The sequence below is a fragment of the Rhinolophus sinicus genome, chromosome 16, assembly GCF_057876585.1.
Source record: "Rhinolophus sinicus isolate RSI-liver-muscle chromosome 16, RSI-T2T, whole genome shotgun sequence".
NCBI classification, from domain to species: Eukaryota; Metazoa; Chordata; class Mammalia; order Chiroptera; family Rhinolophidae; genus Rhinolophus; species Rhinolophus sinicus.
Window position 1 is genome coordinate 148,685,768 of NC_142516.1, and position 26,174 is coordinate 148,711,941.

Here is a 26,174-nt window from a genome sequence, read left to right on the forward strand (position 1 = left end):
GGCCTTTACTTTACACAATGTGATTGTTCTAAAATATAAAATCTCCCTCCCTGGCTGGGACTTTAGAGTATTGTTTTTCTTAGGACTTGACTGTTACCACACAGTATCTTTTTAGCACCTGCTTATTAAAGCTAATTTTAGTGCCACCATTTGAGCCACCTTTTAGGCTGGGAAGAGTTTTGGTGTGTTTGGCTTTTTCGTGTTTTGAACTTCTGTGTATCATATTTTGCATTAAGATTCACTTTATTGTTTCTGGATGTTGTGGGGTTCACTATTTCTCAAAGCAAAATGTTTGTTGAAACAGATAACATATGCATTGCCATCTAGAATTCAAAAAGTAGCTTTATGTACTTACTGGGTGAACACAATGGATAACTAGAAGATTCACATTATTTGAGCCTAATGTTGGTTAATTAGAAATCTGTATTTTTTCAAACAATGACGACATACAGAAGTTGTGCCCTCTTTCTTCTCTCATTGCTTACTACCATCTGGCCAGCGAAATTCAGAATTCCTTGATCCTAAGACCTAGGGAGATTTAAAACAACAACAACAAAAAGCCTGGGTTACATAATGTTGAGCTAAAGAAGCCTGATACACACACACACACACACATACTATATATATATATAAAACATATTTGGGGCTGTTGTCACACTGTGGGTCAAAACCAAGTTAGCTGAAGCTATTTTAGTTGGTAAAATCAATTTTTAATTGATTTCAACCCCCACTTAATACTTTTCGTTTTGTTTTTATTTTTTTATTCCTTTTTATGGAAGTAGAGCTTACATACAGTAAAACGCTTGAGCACTAATTGTACAGCTTGATGGATTTCACATTTATGCAGCCACATAACCACAACCCCGAACAATATATAGGACAGTAACAGCACCCAGCAGACTGTGTTGTAACTCCCTCCGAGCTGATACCCTCATTCTCTTGTCCTCTATCATTGTAGATTAGTTTTGACTGGTCTAGACCTTCCTAAAAGTGGAATCATACAGTATGCACTCTTTGTGACAGGCTTCTTTAGCTCAATCTTATGTGACCCAGATTTGTTTAAAAAATGATAGAATTGAATAGAGAATATTAATGTACAGTGCCCTTAATAACGATATTGTTTGATAAATATAGATAGATGTGGGTATGTAGTGTATGTGTGCTTTGAGTTGTGATATAAATTATTTTTTACTGTGGGTTATGGTCAAAGCCTGAAAAATGGAGCATTATAAGGGGTTCAACTGCTGATTTTTTCCCCCAGCTCTCATGCGTTTTACAAATATTTTATTTTAAGAAGGTAGAAACAGAAAGTAATTTTTCAAAGGGATAAAGAAAAAGAATAAAGAAAATGAAAATGTATTGTCATTCACTCAGTCTGCTGCCATCACGCTTGTAGGTGCCAGGTGACCATCGGTGATGTGTTTTGTCAGCCTGCTCTGGGCCGTGCTGTGAGGGGCCCAGGCACCTACTGTGCCCAGTGGATCTAGGGTGGGGATCATTTGTACCTGTTAAGACAGCAGGGAAGTTGACTGTTAACTAGTCATCCTGATTTTAGAAGGAATGGATGCAATAGTTGGAGAATCTGAGATTGAAGCAGGGGAGGGAGGGGGAGGGGGAGGGAGAGGCTCCAGGCACGCAGCAAGGAGGAGAATTCAGTCAGGAGTTGAAGAGGTAGAGGGAGGAAGGAAGGAAGGAAGAAAGGGAAGGAAGGTGTAAGAAAGCGTCCAGGGGGAGATCAGGCCACAGTTCAGCATGAGTGCAGAGAAAGGACTGGAACACTGAGGGCAGGCAGAAGGTGGTTAAAAGTGTAATTTCATGGAAGACTCCTCTCTGGTCAACTCCTCTTTCTGCTTCATTTATCCTGTTGCTCTGGCTTTTGTTTTCCACTGTGACTGAGACATAACCAAACAGGATATGAGCGACAGGAAGTTGTTTTAGGACAAAAATAACTGATGTCTCATTCTGGAATATAATGGAGGGGCCCTTTACATATGGTAGGGATGATATGGACTTAGGTTTTCAGAATATTTTGTATATTCTTGGCCCTTATGTTTGTACATTTAGTACTGAACGTCGTTATTATTTTCTTATTAGGCAACATGATGTATTTACCCTAAAACCTGTTCTTTTCTTCCTATTGTCTAATATGGAACCAAACATGTTTGTTGCAAATGTACCAGCATTTATAGTATCAGAAGACTTACTCTAATAAACATATTTATTGAATACACAAATTGTAAAGTTAGTTAATTGGCTTCTTCCCTTCAAAGTCTAGGGTTAATCTGATCAGATTGTAAACACAATTGTTATTTATTTACTAATTTCTTTCTTTGGTTATATTCATCTTAAGTGATATTGGGACATATATCACCTCCTTGTGTAAAGACAGTATTAAGAAAACCCTTATGCTCCCATCTTATATATTTTTTCTTCTACTGCTTTTCTGTTTTTGAGCTTTTATGTACTCAAAGAACAGCAAGTCACCTTACTTTGGTCTCCCCATGTGATTCTGAAAGAGAAACATTATTTCATGTCAATCCAAAATTGCTCACATCCAATTACCTTATCACTTCTTTTTAGCTAATGAACTTGCCTTTCTAGGTAAATCTTCCTTAGTTGAGCAAAGGATAAAGAAATGGTGTCTCAAACTTTATAGTATCATTGAGGTTGAGTAAGGGTCAGGCAGCCAAGCTCAGCAGTACATGTCAGAATCTGTACAGTTTCACATACATCTTTTTAAAATTTTTAAACCAAGTCTGTAATAGATGCTTCCTTCGCTATATCCTAATCTAGAAAATAATGTCATTGTATTATGATACAAAGGAATTGGCTAGGGTTGCATTTCTGAGGTCAGCTGGCGTTCCATTTCTTGGGTCCTTCTTATTCTATAATGCTTTATTATAGCTTTGTGATACAGAGGATGAGATAATGGTCCCAGGGAGTTAGATATCTTGGACGTAGTGGAAGCAAACCATGACAGCTTTTAAATTAAAAAGTTTATATTCTGACCTCAAGTATTAAATGAGCCAACACAATATAATTCGGATAACTCATTTTCAAAATAAAATGATGTTAACCATAGTCTTTGGCCTTTGATTGTTTTGCCTTCTCTGAGATAAACTTAAGACACAGAGTCTACAGCTGTCCTTCTGGAAACTGTGAAATGTTTGGACCATAATTACCTCTTAAGACAAGGGAGAAAACATTGTCAGGGTATGTCATTAGTCATTAAACCTAAGTTTTACAGGAGTGAGGGAGACAGCCTTTGTTTTAGAAGAAGCACTTTCTTCTTTGACTTTTAAGCAAGTATCAGCTTTTACAGAGAACGGCTCTGTGCATTTCCTTCGTTTTCCTCTATATTGAACCCAAAGTATTAGAGAGGCTATGAGTAGGATGGCAGCAACAGGATTTGGGGGGAAAGCCAGTTCATTTCTTCCTACTTCCACAGTATGAACTGACCACGTGTTAGTTTAAGGGCAGAGCTGGCTTTGTCACTTTGAGAAGTGCTGGGTGGCATAGTCTGTGGGATAATATTTTTTTACAGCTGTATTTTATAGGCATTTCGATTGTGAGGGTGCATATTACAGGGACTTATTTTGTCTTTACTAAAATTTAAGTAAAAATAAATGTGCTTGTTGTAATAAGTAAAAATATGCAAAATTGTGTGAAGAAGGTTAACCTTCCCCTTCGTCCTCTATTGCAGCATTCCTGAGAGCACCGAGGTTATTAACCCACTGTAATTCCTCTTTCACCAAACTAATTGCTCATAGAAACATATACACACGTATGTAGTGTTTTAGGTTTTTTTTTTAACTATGCTCATGATATATATATATTACTCTGTAAGTTGTTCTGTGAATTAAAAATATGTCATAGATGTCCCTCTGGGCCATAGAGGATCTAGTTTACTCATTTTCATAGCTGCGTAATATTTCAGATATGGGTGTTGCACAGTTTATTCAGCTATGAAAATGAGTAAATTAGATCCTCATAGATGGAGGGACATCTATGACATATTTATAAACATTTAGGTTATTTTTTATTTTTAGCCTCTACAAATAGTGCACAATAAACATCATAACATATTTATAAGCGTAAATACATGTGCTCTTTTTTCAGTAGGAGAAACTCCTTGAAGTGGGATTTCTGGGTCAGAGGTTATTGTGTTTTTAATTATTTAAGTACTGACAGGTTAATTTCCTAGTAGGTTGTAACAATTCACATTCCCATTTTTCTGCATCCACACCAAAGGAGTGAAAAATGGTATTTTGCTGCTTTATTTTGTATTTTGCTGCTCAGTAGTAATATTTTTCATATTTTCATATACTTATTTACCATTTAGGTTTTTTCCCCTCTGTCTTGCCTATTCATATGTGTGTGTGTGTGTGTGTGTGTGTGTGTGTGTGTGTGTTTTATTTTGTCTAATAGTTCGAGAGTCTGGGCTCTAATGCCAGACAGCCTCAGAAGCCAGGCTTCTGTGTAATGCTGTGAGTTCTTAGACAAAGTATTTACTCCTCATGCCTCAGTGTCTTCTCTTTTAAACAGGATAATAATAGCACCAGCCTCCTAAGGTTGTACAGTTTAAATGTACACTTTGGATGATACCTAGCAGAGAGATGTTGACTATTATCAATAAATATTCATTTTTATCATTATGATGCTTTCAGATATTCATTATTCCCTGGCAAAGCCCTGCCCGTCCTGAGCTTCATTTTCTTACTGTCCAGGTTTTATTTGCTAATTCCTTCAAACACTATCCATCAGTCATCCCTCTGTTTAATGTACCCTAGACCTTGGGAGGGGTGGGAGGTACTTTAAGAGGCTGAGTTTGCTTTTTATCTGTCTCATAGCAGAGCTGTCAATGTATGTTGACACTTTCAGGTTAATTTTACATCTAAAGTCGCCCCTTCTTTCCCCTTAAGTGGTTTCTCCAGTGAAGAGTCTATCTCTCGGCTATTAGTGGCAACATCAGGATGCTCTGAGTTTATTTTGGCGGGTTGTTTGTTTTTTCTTTTAATGTGTCTGCATCCCTGTTTGTCCTCTAAATTATATGGAGCTCATAGCAGTCGTTCTTGCTTTATTCATTGCTCGCCTCCTAGCCCAGTCAGCTTGAAACAACGAGCATCGGTCAGCAGGGCACCAGGAATTGCACGTCAGCACCCATTGCTCCCCTCCGGTGTCTGGGATCCCAGTATTCCCCTTTGTAGAAGGACTCGAGCAGAAATGCAGGAGCAGAATGCGTTCCTGCTGCTGGTGGCTCACAGCAGTTGGTACCGATGTGTTTGTCAGGAAATGTCATGGGCTATATACAAAGGAAAACAAACTCCATGGGTGCAGTTAAGTAGGTTCTACGCGTGCATGTTCTGGCTCTTTTGATGTGAAAAATGAGGAAAGGTGATAGGCAAGATGGAGTTGAAAAGCTGTCCCATCCTGCACATGGAGCGAGCCTGCCTCAGCCACAGGCACCTGTTTTCCTGTGAGCATGACCACACGGTTTGTAGGAACACCCCTGAACCTCCAGGCGCCTGAAAACTCTCCGAGTTAGCATCAAGATAAATTTTGTTGTGGCAAGAGATGAGCCATCATCTTGTTCAACATTTTTACTCAGATAAAATGGGGTCCAGGGAGGCTAACTAGTTCATACTGCTAGTTAACAACCGAACTACAACTAGAATCCAGGTACTTAATTAGTATTCTGGTGGTCATTTCATTTTGCTAGACATAGACAGTTGGTTAAATACAGAGGGTGCCAAAAAAAATGTATACACATTTTAAGAAAGGGAAAAACTGTGTTAATATGGTAACACTCAATATATGCCGATAACAAAAGATGAATACAAGTCATTTTTTTGGCACCCCCGGTATAGTCGGGATAGAGTTTGGATCATTGCTAAGCACTTATTAAAACAGCTATATGCCTAAGAAAATTAAGGTGATGCTCAATTTCTCATTATCCATGATTAGAAATGGAATAATAGACCTTGTTTAGCCACCAGCAGAGGATAAGACACCCTCTCCACTGTGGCTGTCACTGACCCATCACGTGGAGAGATGTGACTTCGTGGCAAGGAGCAGAGAGATGAGAGAGGACATTCTATTCTGACTTTATAGATTTAACCATGGAGATTGAGAGTCACCAGGACAGGATATAGATGGAGAGGCATGAGGCATGAGAAATAATGTGGCTGGAGACAACGTCTAACTTGTGGATATCTTAGAAGCTTCTTTCTGTTCCCAAACCCCACTCTTCCAGCCCCCATCTCTGCCACCATATGTGTCTTTCCCTCAGTGGCTTCTCTTCTCCAAGTATGTAATTCCAGCCTTCCTCCCTGCCTTGTGCTCCAGTTCCATCTCTAGCTGTCTCCTGAATGTTTCCAGCTGGGACTCCCACAGGCATCTCCAAACTCCATGTTATCACCTTCTCCAGAAACCTGCTTTCCCCCTGACTTATCTGTCTCAGTCAATGGATTGACCAGTCAGCAGGCTGCCCACGCTGGGAATGTGGGATTTGTTACGGGCCTTGTTTGTGTGAAACTGGGAGGCAGTTGTGATGACCCCGGAGAGACCACAGGGGCTTCCTCGTCTTTCCCTTTGTAATCCACTGCCTCATACCCACCTGAGTGATACTTCAAAATACAGCACTGGCTATTTTATTCCCTTGCTTAAAATACTGTAGGATTGTTTGGATTCTGAATGAAATCTCCAGTCTTTTACATACAAATCCCAGTCTCATTTCTCGTTTTCCATCACCATGTTCAGTCCTAATGAATGACTCGGTCATTTCTTAGGTGTGACCTGTACCTTTGCACCTGCTGTACTTCTGCACCTTCTCCTAGGATGCCCTTCTCTCCTTTCCCGGCGTGTGCTTGGGCCTTCCTTCCCCTGGGAGCTTTTCCCTGACTGCCACCTCCTCGTCCAGATAGCTCTCACTGTACCTTGGGCTTTCTTGTGCCATTCTCACTGCCTGTTCATAGTCCATCTTCCCAGTGAGTGTTCCTTGGGGATAGGGACTTTGTTTCCTTCATGTTGGTGTCCCTAGTGCCTGACACATAACAGGTGCTTAATAAATATTTATTGAGTGAATCAGCAATGCCCCCTCTTGCCTGCCATACACACCTATGATTATCCTTTAAGAGCTGGCCTAGATTCCTCTATCCCACTATTCAAAACATATTCCTTTCTCTCCCTTTGCTTGTATGTTCAGTCTCAGGTAGACCCCAATCCTTTCTACCATGTAGGCTCATTTCCACATTCAGTGTCTGATCTGTGCTGTGCATCCGTTTCATTCAGCCTGAAATGTTCATGTTTTCTTCCTTTTCGCTGTTTCAATTCCACCCTTCATTCAAAGCCTGTCCCCTATTCTGCTAACTTATGAAGCCTTTCTTCCTATATACTTTTCTTTCTTTCTCTTTCTTTCTTTCTTTCTTTCTTTCTTTCTTTCTTTCTTTCTTTCTTTCTTTCTTTTAATTAAATTAATTAGGGGTGACAGTGGTTAGTAAAATTACAATAGGTTTCAAGTGTACAGTTCTGTAATACATCATCTCTATAACCTTTCTTGATAGTAATGCCTAATTATTCTGTTGTTTTCTTTGTACCGTTTTTGGCTCTCCAGTTGATTGTCAGCTGCATAAGGGCAGGGATCAGGTATTAACCTCTTTTTTCCCCCACAGCACTCTCACTGTGTGCTGTATACTTGACAGTCTGTCCTTGTTGATTGACATGCAGCTGACTCTCCCAGATGAGGGCAGAGTTGTCTGGCAGCCTGGCTGTTCCAGATGGGGCAGTTTTCAAACATATTTGGACACCTCTGTAAGAAAAGTTTCTGGTTTTGTTTTGTTTTTTTTTTTGTAATTTTTATTTTTTGTTTATTTTGTTATCAGAGTACCAGAGAAGCAGAAATCAAACTGAAAAGTGAAAGCAGAGTTAAACTTTTTTACTTGGACCCAGATGCCCAGGTAGGAACTATTTTAATGTTTAAAATTTAAAACTAAGTTTGGGAAAGAAAACGTTTGACAGATTGTTTGTTTATTTACTTGTTTGTTTGCTTATTTATTTTGGATTGATAAGGTATGTAACAACAATATAGAAAATTCAGGTGGAAGAGGAAAAATAAAAACAACCTACAATCTCATTACCATAGCACAACCATTGTGAATATTTGGTATTCAACAGATTGTTGAAAATTGAGAGAGATTTATCCAAAGACATTTTCAAGTCCCCAAAGAACATATAATTTACCCTATAGAATAACTGTCAGAAAATAACAAGCATTGCTGCAGATGCCCAGTAAATAGTGATATTTCCTGACTAGCCTGAGCTCAGGCCCAAGTACAAAGATTTGCAGTACACGCGATCCACATCTAGGTCCCAACAAAATCCAAACCGCATGGAGGGGCCTCCATGGCTGCCCACAAATAGGGTTGCTCTGAGGGGATGACAGTTCTGCTCTTTTCACTTCTGTATTTTTCCCCTCTTCATTTGTGGTCTTTTTTATAGAACTTCTTTTCCCCCATTTAACTTTAATAGTAAATATTTTTCTAATGCTTCTTCACAGACTTCATAACCCTATATTTATTTTTTGGTTTCTGAAAATTTTTTATTTGTTGTAGTAAAGTATACATAACATAAAATTTACCATTTTAACCCTTTATAAGTGTGCGATTCAGTGGCATTAAGTACATGCACAATGTTGTGTAACCATCACCACCATCCATTTCCAGAACTTTTTCACCCTTCCAAACAGAAACTCCTTCTCCATTAAACAATGACTCCCCTACTCCTTTTTCTCATTGTTAGCAACCTCTGTTCTACTTTCTGTCTTTATGAGTTTGCCTATTCTAGGAAACTTACATATGTGAGATCATCCAGTATTTGTCCTTTGGTGTCTGGCTTATTCCACTTACCAGAATGTTGTCAAGGTCCATCCATGCTGTAGCACGTGTCAGAATTGTATTCCTTTTTGTGGCTGAGTAAATATTCCATGGTTTGTAGACACTACATTCTGCTTATCCATTCATCTATTGATGGACACTGCATTGTTCATGACCATAATTGTTAAGCTCTGCACGATAATCCATTAAGTAGATATATCATCGTTTGACCATTATTATAAACTATATAAACTTATAAAACAGTAACACTATTTTAATGAGTATATATGGCTTTTCCATATTTTAGGCAGTTTTCTTAGGATATATTTATTATGGGACTTTTTTAATGTGAGCATAATTATTTATACATTTGCATTTCTTTTAAAGAAGCTTGACTTCTCATCAGCTGAGCCAGAAGTGAAGCCATTTGAAGAGAAATTTGGAAAAAGAATTCTTGTCAAGTGCAATGATTTATCTTTCAATTTACAATGCTGTGTTGCCGAGAATGAAGAAGGACCTACCACAAATGTAATTTTCCTTAAAGATTTTTGACAAATATTCCAAGGTTTCAGATGTGCCCATTGCATGACATGAAATCCTAGCTCCTGGTGTCAAGGAAGCACAATGTTTAGATCAGGATGTGGAGGGTTGTTCAGCCTTCAGGGACAGGATGTTTATGACAAAGGCTAGGGATCAAGGCTATTTCTCGTTAGCAGTTATTTACATTAGTCATAAAGAGGGCTAGTAATTTCTTCTTGGGTAGCAACATCCTCCTTTTCCCTGAAAATGTCAGCTATCGTGATGGTCTGGATTGTTTTGTTTTGTTCAGGTAGAGCCTTTCTTTGTTACTCTGTCCCTGTTTGACATAAAGTACAACCGAAAGATTTCTGCCGATTTCCATGTGGACCTGAACCATTTCTCAGTGAGGCAGATGCTGGGTACCACGTCCCCAGCTCTCATGAACGGCGGCAGCAGGCAGAGCTCACCTGCCCTTCAGGACATCCTTCATGAAGCCTCCATGCAGTATCCGAAGCAGGTAGGGAGCATGAGCCCAGCAGCCATGCTACTAAGACTGACTTACCTTGCACATGCTATGCAAATACATAGAGACTTTGTCATGCACAATTGGGTTAAGTGAGGCTCTTGATTATATTGACAGCATATCGAAATTAAACAGTAAAAGCAAACAGAGAGAAGTGCTTTTCGATTTCTCATTTCTTTTTCCTAAACTTTCTGCTAGTTGCCTCCGCCACCCAGTAGCCTATTTGAGCAGATGATGAACTATTTGATCAGTTAACCAGTTTGGCACTGGGTGCTTCTTAATAGCTACACTGTTTCGCTGTTCTTTGCTGCTTTAGAACCTTTACTGTTCATAGGATGTGTTTAACATGGCTGTGAATTCGACTCACTGGAAAAAATTGTTTGTCCCCTAGGGAATATTTTCAGTCACATGTCCTCACCCAGATATATTTCTTGTGGCTAGAATTGAAAAAGTCCTTCAGGGGAGCATTACCCACGGTGCTGAGCCATACATGAAAAGTTCAGACTCTTCTAAGGTACGGATGACTTTTATGCTTTGTGGTGATAAATAGCAATCGGAAAATAAAAAGGGTTCTCTTTTGAAGTAGAAATGCTTAAAGAAATCAAAGTTAAACCATATTTATATTTCAAAAGATATAGACTACTGTACATAGATTTATTCTTATATTTAACCTATGTATCTGATTTTCAATGAAAAGTAGTCCTGTGTGTAAATAAAGTGCTACATTTGGCTAGACTATCCTGATATATCATGAAATAATTTGCAAAGGAATTACCAGTTTAAAGTAAACTGTTATTACAAAGTACATGCATTATATTCAGATACAGTTCATCGACTTGTTGCTGTGTCTCTCGGGATCTGGAATTATATTTGGGTACGTTCATGCTCAAATATGAGACAGAAAACCAGACCGACTAGGAGATGATCTGGCTCAGATGTTCTGGCCGGTAGTAGTGGTGGTTCAGGTCTATGTGTGTTTTGTCAGTTGGGGCAGAGTGTTGGTGGCAGAGGTGGAGCGACCATAGTTAGAAAAGGGAAAGAAACATACATGATGTATGTTTGGTGTACGAGTGTGTGCAAAGCACACGGGAGTGTGTAGGTGTGGGTGTACCGTAGTATACCATCGGATTATTGAACATTAGAAGTCATCTACTCCAAGACCTCCTTTCACACTTTAGAAAACTGAGGCTTACAAAGTTTAGTTACCTACTCAGTGTCCCACAGCTAAAGTGACCAAAGGGCAGTTAACTGTCACTTTCTAGCACTTTGAGCTACCTGGTTAAAGGAAGCTGTTGAATGCTGTCCCTGCTAGTTTTACAGTATTTTTAGTTTAAAAAAAATTTTTTTGTAAGTGGTGACTTGAGAGATGGCCCTGTTAATAATCAATGACCAAGGACTGGTCAGCAGAGGAGGAGACACCCCAGAGGCTTAATGGAGGTTCACTGAGCTGATTCAGAGCTTTTTTCTCTCTGTGGCCACTGATACATCACAGGTGTGTCCACCGAGACGCAGGACAGCCCTTAAAGACCAGGTTCTAGGAGTCAGACACCTGGGTGCTGAGCACCTAACTGGCCTGGATACCAACTCGGTGACAAATCATGTCACCTCTCTGGGCGCCGGATGTCCCACGTGTAGTTGAAGGATGATGCTATTACCTGCCCCTGCCTTCCTCTCAGGGATAGTGCTAGGATCAGACAGATAGTACAGGACAGAGCTAATATGGACACTGCAAGTCACTGAGACATGTGGGACACTGTTATCAGTTATTACAGCCCCAGTCAAGGAAAAGCCCATTTACCCAGGCACATTGTTTTAAACAGTATGCCTTCCTGGCTGATAAAAGCTGAGTAAAGTTGGGTCTCTGGAGAGAAGCTGTTTTATTTTTTAAATCAAGTCTGTAAAACCTTGGATGAGAAGCTCTTTTAGCTCTTTCATGGTTTGATTAATAATCAATGAAGGCCCAAGATACATTTACTCCCCTGACTGTGTCTGTATGCATGACACTTCCAATTTTGCTACTTCTGCCTGCCACGTGCAGGGTTTGAAAGGTGGCAGCTCATGTTGGTGCAAAATTACATGTCGCTGTGGACTAGACATTGTATTCCACACTTCTTGTCCATTTGAGCATCTGCTGATGTCTGCTCTTTCTTCATCACTTACAGGATGTAAAGCTCAGCCATGTACACACCATTCTGCCTATTCACACCTGCAAAGCAGTCATTTAAAGCAGAGATTAAGACTCAACCATCTCACATCAGATTAGAAGGTTTGGCAGGGATATTACAGAGGATAATTGTTTTCTGTTTATCAGAATTGTCTCCTCCTGTTTTCCAAGATGCTCTAGGACATCGTTTGGAGTAAATTTTTGTTTTAGAGGAAATTTTTATGAAAAATTTCTTTAGGTATCTCCCACGAATAGATTCTTTTTAAAAAAGAAAGAAAAGGGAAAAAAAACCTAAAGGGCAAACATGAGTTTTTCACTCTGACTTTCACATACATTATGTTCCATTTGCACCCTTGGGAAGTCTGACAGCTCAGTCCGCATTCACTGCGGGGAAGAGTGAAACTTATTTGAAGACTGTTTTAGCTTTACTTTCTATGCAAATACTGCATTTTACTCCACAATGTAGTGAGTATTGTTAGAAGCTAAAAATAATGGTTTCTACCAAAATTGCGACTCCAGGATGGTAGGCCATTTTACCCTATGACTGCATACCTTCCAACGTGACCCACTGGAATAAGGGAGGGAGGGACTAGATGGGCTCCTGACATTTGTTTCAATCAAGACGTGTTTTCCAGCTCACTCATGAAGGCAACAGTCCCCACAGTGTGATTACGGTAGAATCATAATGTTTTATTATGGGAGGGGATAATGAAAAGTGTAAACCAAGCCCTTTGTTTTTAACTGTGGAAAGTGGAACCCAAAGAGGTGTGATGGCTTATAGGTTCATACGGCTGGTTTCAATTTGACTTAGAGACAGACGGCTCTATTGCTCTACTTGTGAGCCTTCTCGATGAGCGCTCTAAAACCTGGGGCACACAGATCACGGGCGGTCTTTTCAGATGCAGGTTCTGACCCAGGAGCTCGGGGGTGGGGCCTGGGACTCTGCATTCCTGACACGGTCCCATGATGCTGATGCTGCGCCTCTGCATGACACACACTGGGTCATAGGCACTAGGTCACTTGTCCCAAAATCGGTTCAACTTTGATGTACTTAAATAATGTAAAAGACCCTTCAACACGTCACTTGAATCAATCAAACTTTGCAGTGGTAACAATGCAGTACCCCAGTACAAGCAAATTTGGAGAAAGTAAGCGCCATGTGCTTTAGTAATAAGGATATAGTTGATTAACAGACGTGCCATGCGTACATGTTAGGCCCGAAGCAAATCTTCCTCACTGTGCACTATAGCGGTAATAAGTCAACCCATAACAAGCCCAAATTGATCATTAGAAAGTGAAAATAACAGCAATTTATACTTAGAAAGCAAGACTATAGCAATTGAAAGCCCTGGCTAACGTAAGTCAACACCTGTAATGTCTTAATAATGAATATTTATTCGCAAATTATGGGACTCTGCACAAGCCAGTGCACGTTAGGAGCTGTGAAAGCTTAGTATTCTCATTAATGTTCTCACTTAAAGTCTAGTAATGGGATATATTTGGGTATGAATACCAAGGATTAGTAATTATTGATAGTTCAGTGACTTATCATAAGTAGCCTTTATTCATAAAGAACAGTGAGAGCCTATGATAAAGCACGCTCATTGCCTGTGAAAGCAATATTTTGGATAAGAAAAGACATGACATTTTGGAAACAGTCCTCATCCTATGTTCATTGAAAATCACTGCTAGAGAATGCATGAAACAGAATACTCCACACTGAGTATAAATCCATCCATATTCATTACCGCCAGATGTGCTTTTCCGTGCATCTGATACTACAGGAAGTGCTTATTTGATGAACATGGATGATGGTTCTTTACATGCGAACTCTCCTGTCAGGGATACAGCGTCTCATTATCATTTATTCTCATGTCTTCAAGGTTGCTCAGAAGGTGCTGAAGAATGCCAAGCAGGCATGCCAGAGACTAGGACAGTACCGGATGCCATTTGCTTGGGCAGCAAGGTAAGGGGAACATCTGTTATGCCTTTGATATAGATATATGGATGGATGGATGGATGGATGGATGGATGGATGGATGGATGGATGGATGGATAGACTTATAGATCGACCGACCTATTCTGTCTATTGCAAAGAGGATTTAAATGTATAAAACTGAAAAACAAATAAGCCCCTTATCTGAGAAATCATTTATTAGAGTCACAGAAAGGAAAGATGCTGGTTGGAAGGTAGCTAGGTAGAACTGGCAGGATGAACAGGAGTGTATGTTGCAGAGATGGCATTCCAGGTTCCAGCCACATGTCACCAGCTGGGAGTGGGGTGGCAGCCCGGTGAGGCCGGCAGAGCCTCTTTATTTGTTAGCTCTACTTCTTAAGCATTTGGCGATGTGTGTTGTTTCCTAAGCACCAGCCATTTGCTGGAAATGTTTTCTATGTAAATTGAGTTAGTTGTGTTCATCCTCATAAATATCTTCCGTGTTTTTAGATAATGACATTTCTGTTGGCTACAGCCGACGGACTAATAATCAGTCTTCACATAGAAACCAGAATTAAGTTGTGGATTTATTTTGGTCTTTTGGAAACTCCGTTTAGAAATGTTGTTTGGTTATTTCAGGACGTTGTTTAAGGATACATCTGGAAGCCTTGACAAAAATGCCAGATTCTCTGCTCTCTACAAACAAGATAGCAATAAGCTCTCCAACGACGACATGCTCAAGTTCCTCGCTGACTTTCGGAAGTGAGTCTCAAGGCCTTACTTATTTCCACACCTGAAAAATAGGAATTGTTTGGTGGGGAGGGAGGACGTGGGAGTAGTCTTTTCAACTGCTCCACTCAAACAACATACGACATGTTGGGTGACCGTGGAACTTTACCTCAAGTCCTTGGGAAGGAACAGAGACTTTAAACTTGGAAGAATAACCTGGTTAATTTGAATTCTGTAAAGGATGTTTTTGGTGGTCGTGTGAAGTGTGGGTTGGAGGTAGAGAGGAGCCTAGGGAGGAAGGAGACAGTTGAGGAACCTTTGGTAAGAGATCGGAGGGACTCAGCAAAGCCGCTGCAAGTGGAAATAGGAAGAAGGGGACTAATTCAAGTCATGTCAGAGAGGCCCACTTACTACTTTGTTTCCTGATTGAGTGTTACGATGGGAGGAGAGAGAAAAATGGGTGGTAGTCTCAGGTAAATAACACCCAGGTTTCTGCCATGCGCAGTGGAGTGCCCAGTGGTACTATTAACTGAATGGGTGATGAGTGGAAGGATAATAATTTATATAGTACTTATTGTTTATAAGCTTTGTTCTAAACGCGTTCCCCATATTAATGAAGCTTTAGTTTCCTAGAGCTGCCATCACAAAGTACCACTAACTGGGTGTCTTAAAACAGCGGAAATTTATTCTCACAATTCTAGAGATTAGCAGCCCGAAATCAGAGTGTTGGCAGGGCCCACGCCCTCTGTGATCTCTAGGGCAGGATCTTTCCTTGCCTCTTCCAGCTTCTGGGAGCCCCGGGTGTTTCTTGGCTTATGGCATCATCACTCCAATCTCTGCCTCTGTTTTCACATGCTGTCTTCCTGTGGGTATCGGTCTAAATTTTGTTCTTCTTATAAGAACACGTCATATTGGATTAGGGCCAACCCTAGTGACCTCATCTTCACTCGATTACATCTGCCAAGACCCTATTTCCAAATAAGGTCGCACTCATAGGTACTAGGGTCAAGACTTCAACGTATCTTTTTGAGGACACAATTCAACCCATAACAACGTGGTAAAGAGAGGTTAAGCAATGGTGGAAATCAGTCTGGCTGAGAATCTGCTCTTATCTACTCTGTCATAAGGAATTCATTTCTGAACTTATAAAAACTGATTTCCTTTGCTAGGGATGTGGGTTTTAGAATTTTTCTGGGAGAATTCTGGGAATGAGAAAGAACTGAGGGTTATTAACAGATAATGAAATAAAAAGAATGGCCAAGAGCCAGCTGCTAATTAATTTATACCATCTGAACTTTTCAGTCTTTTTTTATTTGAAACACAAAACGCACACCAAAGAAACAATATCAGTTTGCCAAGAAGTCAAGAACGGCTGTTTTCACGTCCTTTAACTTCATTTTCACCTTTTTCTTACTTCTCTCTTTCAAAATAGAGCCATAATTAACATCTCTTCAAAACCTTTACTTACTTATATTGAGTAATGTATTGTCATACATTATGTGTTGTCATGTAATAATTATTGTCATGTGTTTATTTGAGTTCCAGAAAGTTTTAGCCTTTCTTATGGAATAAAAAGTTGTTTTCTTGGAAGACTCCAGTCACCTTTAGTTAAACAGATTACAATTTTCCCTCACTAGACTCTCATACAATTCTTCATAACTGTGATGTAGGTCTGTATGTGCTCACTTGGGAAGGCAGACACACTATATTGTTCAAGAGGAGACAGTGTATCGCTATGACCTCATTTTTGAAAAAACATTTTATATACATTTTTTTGTATATAAATGAAGGAATGGGTAGGCAAATAGCTGGCTAAATGGAAAGATAGACAGGCATAAAAATAGTCCTATAGGCTATACACCAAAATGTTAGTCCGATTATCTCTGAGGGATGGATTTATGGGTGACTTTTCACTTTCCACTTTATAGCTTTCTATATGATTTTATGTGGACATGTTTTTAAACTAACATTTACGTTTATATTCCAACATAACAAACAAAGAAGTATTTTTGTACGTGACAGAGGTTGAAAGCCATGTCACAGAAGTTACTCCTGAGGTGGCTAGCTTGAAGCTTCCCCTGTGGTGGCAGCTCTTCGTGGGGGTAGCCCCCCCCCCCCTTCGGCTCTGGTTCTGGCTTCCTCAGTGGAGGCTGGAAGGTGGGACTTTACAGGTTCTTGAATCAACAAGTGATCTGAGCCGAGAGCCGGAGGCTAGGCAGCCAGAACACAGACAGTGAAGACTGGTTCAGAGCATGCGGCAGGTCCGCCCCAAACGCACGCCAGGCCCTTCATGCGGCTGCTCAGTAGGAAGGATCTTGTGGGAGAGTCTGCTGCAGGTGGCCAGTGAGAGACTCAGAAACCCAGAAAGAGGGGTCCAGAGCTGTCAGCGTTGGAAGGTGACTCGGCTCGCAAGAGCCCATCCTGCTCAATAAGAAATGCCACGTGCACTGCCTGCGGCTCTTCACAGCAGAGTTAGGGAAGTGGAGGATGCCTTTTTCTGTCTTTCTTTAAACCTTAGTGTTGCTCTTTTTCTTTCCTCTTTATGTTTTCCAGAAAATAAGCTCGTGTCAGTGACTTGCGCACCAGCTTGGATCCAAAGCTATTGTTTTTGCTCCCATGATTGTCTCAAAATGTCATTTACTAATGGATGAGAAAAATGTTCTCAAGCTGCCCCACTCTTTAGAAAAGAGCTGCCAAAGCTCATCAGCCACATCCCCTTTCCCGTGCAATAATTACCAGAGAATACGGTCCAGTATTTAGTAAGAAAAGAATCCTGTCAGATGGTATTGCTGACATGTAGGCTCTACGAAGTATTTATCTAAGAATAGAGACTTGGTATTTTACATTTATTTGATTTGCTCATGGTCGTGTCTTTTCTCACTTCTACAAGGAATTTGAAGGCACGAAGGCAAAGTATAGAAAATAGAATATTTTCTTTATAATGTAGACCTTTTTTAATGCTACCATATAGGGTAATTTACTTAAGAACACTATTGGGGTTTTTGCTTGAGACTTACGTATATGTGTTTGTCTGTACCTTTATGTGTTTTGTCCCCAAGTTTGACATTCTTACCTCCATTTCCCTCTAGTTACACTGCACTCAAGCAGGTGGGGCTACCTGTGTCTCTCGACCCACTGTGTACATTCCACTGTGCTTTGCCTTTGACCGCGTGATGCCCCGTTCTGCCCCATCAAGCGGCACACAAGTGACAGCCACATACAGCATACACACTCCCCTTCTGCTGTTGTCTCTCTGAGGGAACCCTACTCGTCTTTCAAAGCCCAGTCCGTAACTCACTTCCATGTTGGGAGACATGGCCCAGCTCACTCAGCTTCTCTGCTTGGGTCTCCTCTTCTTTTTAAGGGGGATCATTACAGCCCTGCCTCCTAGAACTGTGGTGGGAATAGATGAAAATACATGTCAGGGTGATTTCTCTCGCTTTGAGTACTGGTCTCATCCCCTGTTCCTTCTCAGTACCCGAGACCTCCGCCTTCTGGTAGAGGTTTATACAAACGCTATGGAAGCAGTTATATGTCTCAAGGAGTTGACGGTCGACAGTGTCCCTTGATTTTTGGCTCCTTGAGGACAGGAATTGTATCTTGTTTGTAGCCATGGTACCTAATGTACTGCCTGTTGTGTCCCATCGTAAGCGCTTGATAAATGCTGATTGAAATGTCTCTTAGACATAAATTCGGTGATTTTGTTTAAACAAAAATATCTCAAGTTTCTTTCAATCACATAAATTTTTTAAGTGACAGCAATGCTTTTAGGGAATATTTCCTTTTACAAAGAGCAATTAGAAGATTAGCCTCACCACCAACAACAGATCCAGCCAGGGCTACATTGCCTATTAGTCACACTAATAGGTCAGTACAGGAAGCAGAATAGGGAGGCCCAGACTGCAGTCACACAGACAGAGGGAAGCACATCTGCTGGCATGGGATGCCTGCTAGTTTGTAATGCCATGCCCCTTCCCTCTGTGGGAATTGTTGAGCCAGCAGGAATATGTGGGCAGCGGGAAGGCAAGACCTTTCCTTTTCCTGAGAGAGAGTATGAGCCTCATTCCTGGGTGTATCCACAGACAGAAGGAGTTTCCAAATTGCAGATATCCTACATGTATCTACATTATGCATTTATTTAATCAATGCTGTTTTAGGATGGGTTTTCATGCTCAAGTATTATACGTTTTGCATAGGGTATATGTACTTTCTAGCATTTGTAAAAAAAAACTAATCCCAGTCATGAGAGAATTCACTTTGTGTAACACACACACACACACACACACACACACACACCTCATCACTTTGGAAAGGGGTATCAAAAAGGCAGTAGAATTGTTGTGTATGAGGTTTTGATACCTAATAAGCCAGGTTCAATAAAAACCCTAAACTTTTGAAATAGGTTTAAGATTATGTTTTAAAAACCTAAGTTGGTAGAAGCAGCTCCCACAGAGTCTGTGTGCTGTGTGGTATGGAACTAAGCTCAGATCTGTGCTTGCTTCTAATGCATGGTGTTAAAATGCCTCTGTAGAAGTAGCAACTAGAAGTAAAAGCCCTCAGCAGAGGGAGAAACCCAAGTAAGAAATCAGTACAGTTAGACACAGAAGTATGTAACACATGGTACAGGAGTTCCAGTGAAGCATGTTTAAAATTTGTTGCTTAGAAATCCAACTCTCTCAGAAGTTTATATGTGGGTGATATCAGAGTGATCATAAAAACAAAATGGATAAGAAGGTGCCTATTCATTCATAGGTGGAAATAACTAGGAATGGGTGAAGTACAATACTCTTCAGTAGTTCCATTTACAAGTATTATTTGTAATAAACACAATATTTCTGACTCAACGAAGCAGATATAACTTCATAGGTGTCTCTGTGATTTTGTGGAATGCAGTGTTTTGTGGGGTGTTGCAGTGTTAAACTGTTCGAAGAAGAGGTGGAGCAAGGCACTTAAGTCACAAAAATGTATGCCTGCATAGAAACCCATGGGTCTAACGGTTGATGCCCCTAAAGAGCTTTGTGAAAAGCCGAGAGAGGCTCCAACAGTCTATCACTGTGGGAGCATACAGTGCTTGGGAGGCCCCCACCAGCTCCCTGGAGGCACAATCGTCCTGCTGGTGGAAAAGGATATTGTGTTTGCGAACAAATCACAGAAGGGGTACAGGGACCAAATGTAGGGGCAACGCCGGACTGTACCCAGGCATCTTTTGGCCAGAATCTTTTTCACTGAAGATAGGCAGAATGTGTGAAAAATTGACTTGCCTTCCTGAACGTTGTACCTTAGGATTTCAAGGAACTGCTCATTTAAACTCAGATGTATAGAAAAGGCAAGTGGACATGAGAAGGAACCCTGAGAGAAGGTGATTCTGCAGGTTGGAGCTGGTGATGGGCACCGATGAATGTGCTCAGCAAAGTCTGTAGCCGTAAGGAAGCAAGACTGTAGACCTGCTGGGGAAATCTGGTTCAGGTGGACAATACCCAAGACAGCCTGACAAGTTACATGTGGGGCTGCTTCGTAGGTAATAATGATGTCTGAGGAATCTTAAAAACAGGAGTTAGGAACTTTTCAAAAATGGGAACAAAACCAAATGCTGAATCTGTTGGCCACTGAGCTTTGATGTTTCTTGGCAGTGTCTAAAAGACGTTATTCCACAGGTGGTCTATGAAGAACCATGAGTCAGTGTTCTGTTTTCCTAGGAATAAGTCATGTCATGTCAAACAAGTCCTCCTAACCACATTCCTGCTTCTGTCTTTAATGGGGTTGCCAAGCTGGTATAACACAGGAACAGAGGAATAAGCAAAGACTTTGACAAGTGTATGTGCCAAGGTGTCCTGTGAACGAGTGAGGGGAACACACTTGAGGGGATAGTTGTTCAACTGCTTGAGTAACCAGATGCCAGGAACAGTGACGAATGGGCTAGTATCAACTCGGCGATGGGCATTGGAGGTTTGAGAAGGAACCTGTTCATGGCAACATTCTGTGCAGTAGCCTCATCAATGATTGTAAGAGAACCTAACGTGGTGATGAAATGTCTTCACAACATAAAGCTCTTAGGAACATCTTAATACATTAGATGTTATAAGCTGGATTTAGGAGAGTTTTGATCAACTAGAAGTAGCTCAAATATAAAGGGATGAAATTTTATCAAGGCAAAAATTAAATCCCGTTCTGAGTTTCAAAAGCATAATTGTATAAAAATACAGGATGGGGAGATGTGGCATGAGATAAAGCATGTGGAAGAAGATTTAGGGATTTTAGTGATTGTAAATTTCATGTACGTCATTAGGTGTGGCTACCTAAATGTAATAGCATTTTAGCTGAATTGGTAGAAGGTGTATTATTCAAAACCAGACAGCTGTCCTACCCCCACTTAGTCAGACCATACTGAGGTTCATCTGTGCTATTCTGGATGCCATGATGTAAATGGGACATTCTTCTAGGAGAGAAATGGGATTGGAGGACGGTGCAAAAGGGCTGAGAATGAAGGACTTCAGAAAGGCGTAGTAGCTGTTTACAGATGGTTGAAAGGTGTTACATAGAGAAACATAACTAGGCCCCTTGATGAGTGGAAGTGTCAGAGAGGCAAATTTTACCCTGCTATGAGGAAGAGCAATCTGGGCGTCGAAACAGCTATGTTGGAAGTTTCCTGGTCACTGGAAAGGGTTGAAGCAGTAATAGAGCATCTCAGGAATATCTCAGAGGAGATTCCTATATTGGATTGAGTCGAGCAAAATACAGACACCAAACATTTCATTGAGTACCTACTTTGAAGTCAGTGTTTTGCTAGATACTGGAGCCTAAGATGACTTCTAGTTATGAGTTTTCATGACGCTAAATGAGCCAAGAATGTATGGGGAGGATGAAATGGTTCAGGACAACTTTAACAGTTTACCGCTGTTCTTATCTAGTCTCGTGTTGCCCAGCGTGGTAACCACTAAACCACATGTGGCTATTTAGCACTTGAAATCTAGCAAGTCCAAACTGAAATGAGCTGTAAGTTTATTCAAAACACATCTGGTTTTGAATAATTAGGAGGAACTTTTTATACTGATTACATAGCAAAATAAGAATGTTTTGGATATATTGAGTTAAATAAATGTATTCTTAACACTAATTTTACCTATTTCTTTCTACTTTTTTACATGTGGCTTCTAGAAAGTTTAAAATTAATTTTGTGCCTTGCATTATATTTCTCTGAGAAGCACTACTCTAGAATTAAGGTTTTAGAGGTAACCTAACTTATAAATGTTTGATTTTTGTTTTCTTTTTTTGTTTGTAGACCTGAGAAGATGGCTAAACTCCCAGTGATTCTGGGCAATCTAGACATTACAATTGATAATGTTTCCTCAGACTTCTCTAGTAAGTTGTAAGTTCTATATCATAAACAAACAAAATTTTGTTTGGTTTTGTTCTTCAATTTGTTTGTTTTTAATTTTTCAGATTATGTCAATTCATCATACATTCCCATGAAGCAATTTGAAACCTGTGCTAAAACCCCAGTCACATTTGAAGTAGAAGAATTTGTACCCTGCATACCAAAACACACTCAGCCTTACACCATCTACAACAACCACCTTTATGTTTATCCTAAGTACTTGAAATACGACAGTCAAAAGACGTTTGCCAAGGTGAGTGTAAAGATGGAAGTTTCATTTCTGATATCAAACTCTCTTAGGTTTTGGCTTCTCATGTTCTTTTATAAATGTTTTCACCTCTTGGCTTTTTGTTTTCTTTCCCTTTTTTCTTTAAATACTGCTGCAGGCCAGAAATATTGCGATTTGCATTGAATTCAAAGATTCAGATGAGGAAGACTCCCAGCCTTTGAAGGTTTGGTTTTTTTTCATAGATGTTTGCATTTTCCTATTTTAAAAATGTAGTTGCAGGTTACTGCACAAGTAAAGGAATTTAGAACATTTTAATTGACACAAACACAAAAAGATTATGCCATCACAATCTATAACCACATATGTTGAACCTTGGGGCATATTGAATAATTGAGTTCTTGCTTCTAAAGGACTATTTCTGTCTTGTTATACTCCTTAGGGATGAAAGTTTCTCATGCATGTTCAATTCAGTAAACATATCGTGCACTTACTGTGAGCCAGGCATGGTGTGGGTGCTAAGAATTATATTAGTTACCTTGATACTAGAAATAATAATAAGTTTGGCATTTATTAAATGTGTATTGTAGCATGGCAGTAGTATTAGTAGTAGATTCCTGGTGATGTGTATTGAGTGCCTACTGTATTCCAGGTTCTCCTCTTAGAGCTGTATTGTTATTAACCTCCTTTAATTCTCATAAAAGTTTTTGGAGTCAGGTACTATTATTATCTGCATTGTTTCAGTTGAGGAGACTAATGCACAAAATTTAAATAAACTGCTGAGGGTCATACATTAGTGGAACCAGGGTTCAAACCCAGGCAGTCTGGCTCCAGATCCCAAATTCTTTACTGTAACTATGTGAAAATGGCTTTTAAGGAAGGGAAGGAGACAAAGATGTAAAGAAGAATATAATACAGTTTTGGCCCTCGAGAAATTCACAATTTAGTGGGAAAGACAGTCATGACAAAATACCTCCTGGCACACAGAAGGTGCTGAAATGGTTTTTTGGACACACACTGAATACTTAGTATAGAAAAATCCTGAAGGGACACAGAGGAAGGGGTTAGTCATTTCATGAAGCATGCATGAAATTTTGCTTGGTGCACATAGAAAGGGAGATGGTTGGGACAGGGGGATGGCGTGAGCAGAGGCATGGAGGTGTGAAAGGGAGCAGTAAGCAAGGTGCTGTCCAAAGCTACCATGTGGAGGGGGGAGGGGTGTGGGGAGGGCTGGGGGTGAGCTGGAGTGGGGATTGGGCCAGGAGTAAGGGGGCTTGTGGGCCTGGAGTCTCGTAGGCAGAAGAAATCCAACAGAGATGGTTAAGTTTACGCTATAGGAGTGTTGTTTGCAGCACATCTGAGTTTAATTTTTACTCTATTTATTGAATGCTGGTGTTTCCCTTTGCTAACTTTTATTTTAGTGCATTTACGGCAGACCTGGTGGGCCAGTGTTCACAAGAAGCGCCTTTGCTGCAGTTTTACACCATCACCAAAACCCAGAATTTTATGATGAGGTGAGCAGGTTTCCAAGGGAAAACCCAATATGACCAGTCTTAAGGAAAACTCCATGTTCTTTGCTTAGTAAAGCAAAACTCAAAAAAAGCTGCATACTATACTGAAATTATGTTGATGGAACTAAATGTTGAAGTATTTATTTTACCTAATTTTTTCTAACTATAAAAGTACACAGTACTTTTATAAAGTTTATAAAGTAGAAAGTAACCACAAAAGTATTTTTGACAGTAATACTTATTGTCAAAAATAAAAGCTTGGAAAATGCAGATAATGCAGGAAACACGTCAAAATCCCCTCTCTGTCACAACCACGATTAATATTCTGACATACTCTTTTCAAATTCATACTTAAGTAGAGTTATGTTTATTGGACCTGAGAATCTTCCTTTCTTATTGGGTTTCCTTATATAAAATTATAATGTAGTTCATTAAAGCTACTGTATGAATCTGCTTTCAAATATTCTACCCTGTGTCATCATGCCGTGGCTGTGTTAAATTAGTGGAGTGGTTTCTCTGATATGTTTTCCAGTTCCTTCTAGAGTTGAAATATCAGCTCTCCTATTTTTTGTCAGTGAATGTCTTAATCTGTTCAGGCTGCTATAACAAAATAGCACAGACTGGGTGGCTTACACACAGCAGATATGCATGACTCCCAGTTCTGGAGGCTGGACGTCTGGGATCAGGGTGGCTGCATGGTCAGGGGATGGCCCTCTTCTTAGACCGCAGATTCTCAGTGGTATCGTCACCTGGTGGAAAGGGCTGGGGAGCTCTCCGGGGCCTCTTTTATAGGAAAAGTCGTCCCATCGTGAGGGCTCCACCCTCCCGACCTAATCACCTGCCACCTACACATACTATCGTGTTTCCCCAAAATAAGACCTAGCAGGACCATCAGCTCTATTGTGTCTTTTGGAGCAAAAATTAATATAAGACCCAGTCTTATCTTATCTTATCTTATCTTATCTTATCTTGTCTTATCTTGTCTTACCTTGTCTTATCTTGTCTTATCTTGTCTCATGCCCGGTCTTATATTATAGTCAAATAAGACCGGGTCTTATATTAATTTTTGCTCCAAAAGATGCATTAGACCTGATTGTCCGGCTAGGTCTTATTTTGGGGGAGACACGGTATCACCACCTTTTTGGGTTACAATTTCAGCATGTGAATTGGGGCAGTGGGGAGGGGACAACATTCAGACTATAACTGCCTAGCAGTGTATGAAGGATCCATTTCTTCTTTAGCACAATGTACCATCTGAGGTTTCTTTGACTGCAAATGTTACTCTCAGTTTGGAGACCAAATGCACGTTTATGCATTGGGTGATACGTTGTGTGGCTGCTTTCACCAAGAGATTTTGTTGTTTTGGAATATTAGAAAGATTATTATTTTGTCTTCCTTGCAGATTAAAATAGAATTGCCCACCCAGCTACATGAAAAGCACCACTTGTTGTTCACATTCTTCCATGTCAGCTGCGATAATTCAAGTAAAGGAAGCACAAAGAAGAAAGATGTTGTTGAAACACAAGGTTTGAAATGTTATCATTCCTTAGATTATTTGTAACTTGCACATTAGGTTCCTAAATTTTATTTTGATAATTTGCATCCTTTTGTGAAGGAGTTTTTAGATTAAGTTTGTGAAGGTAGCATGCCTGGCTTATTTATGTACATTTTTATAAAAGATAATTTTAGAATTCTAAACCCAAAGCTCTCCAGGTACATTATAGGCAGTGTTCTGCACATATTCTATTCAGGGCCTTTTCGATTTCTTAGCCCGATTGATATTGACAGTTTTTAAGTATCAGGCAATTTAGTAACATTGGCTTTCTTTCATAAGTTCTCATTGACGTACAGTGAATTTTTTTGTTCTTTGTTTCAACAGTTGGATATTCCTGGCTTCCTCTCCTGAAAGATGGAAGGGTGGTGATTAATGAACAGCACATTCCTGTTTCAGCTAATCTCCCATCTGGCTACCTTGGCTACCAGGAGCTTGGGATGGGCAGGGTATGAGATTTTAAGATTGGCTTATCCCAACTTCTTCAGAAAACATTAGAGATCAACCTAAACAGTAACACAAGAAAAGCATGCAGGGTCTTTGCCATTCCCAACATTTTAGTTTTAGTTATTCATTTTCAAGTAAACTTAGGTAATTGGATGGTAGTGCTATTAATAGTATCACAATCTAGATTTACAATCTGGGCATTTGAAAGTATAAGCCCAAAAGTAGTAGTGCCTCTGCAGGGAAATGGAGACTTGGAGAGATGCTGAATGAGATTGAAAATCTCGGCAAACTATCCCCAAATAAAGATGTGTACTTAGGGTCA

At 40.1% G+C, this 26,174-nt stretch overlaps 1 protein-coding gene across 36 annotated transcripts in view; it reads left to right on the forward strand.

Moving 5' to 3' along the window:
- DOCK9 (dedicator of cytokinesis 9) overlaps positions 1-26,174 on the forward strand; it is a 256,192-nt gene that overhangs the window by 151,579 nt on the left and 78,439 nt on the right. For 35 of the 36 annotated variants that reach the window (XM_074329465.2, XM_074329468.2, XM_074329454.2 and 32 more), the window contains exons 10-21: positions 7,881-7,955; positions 9,258-9,398; positions 9,700-9,906; positions 10,304-10,426; positions 13,960-14,042; positions 14,652-14,774; positions 22,021-22,100; positions 22,182-22,369; positions 22,503-22,568; positions 23,764-23,856; positions 25,256-25,379; positions 25,733-25,854. In XM_074329465.2, coding sequence (XP_074185566.2) covers positions 7,881-7,955; positions 9,258-9,398; positions 9,700-9,906; positions 10,304-10,426; positions 13,960-14,042; positions 14,652-14,774; positions 22,021-22,100; positions 22,182-22,369; positions 22,503-22,568; positions 23,764-23,856; positions 25,256-25,379; positions 25,733-25,854 — 1,425 coding nt within the window. The remainder of the gene's footprint in view (positions 1-7,880; positions 7,956-9,257; positions 9,399-9,699; positions 9,907-10,303; positions 10,427-13,959; positions 14,043-14,651; positions 14,775-22,020; positions 22,101-22,181; positions 22,370-22,502; positions 22,569-23,763; positions 23,857-25,255; positions 25,380-25,732; positions 25,855-26,174) is intronic. The other variant, XM_074329449.2, reaches the window with a different exon arrangement.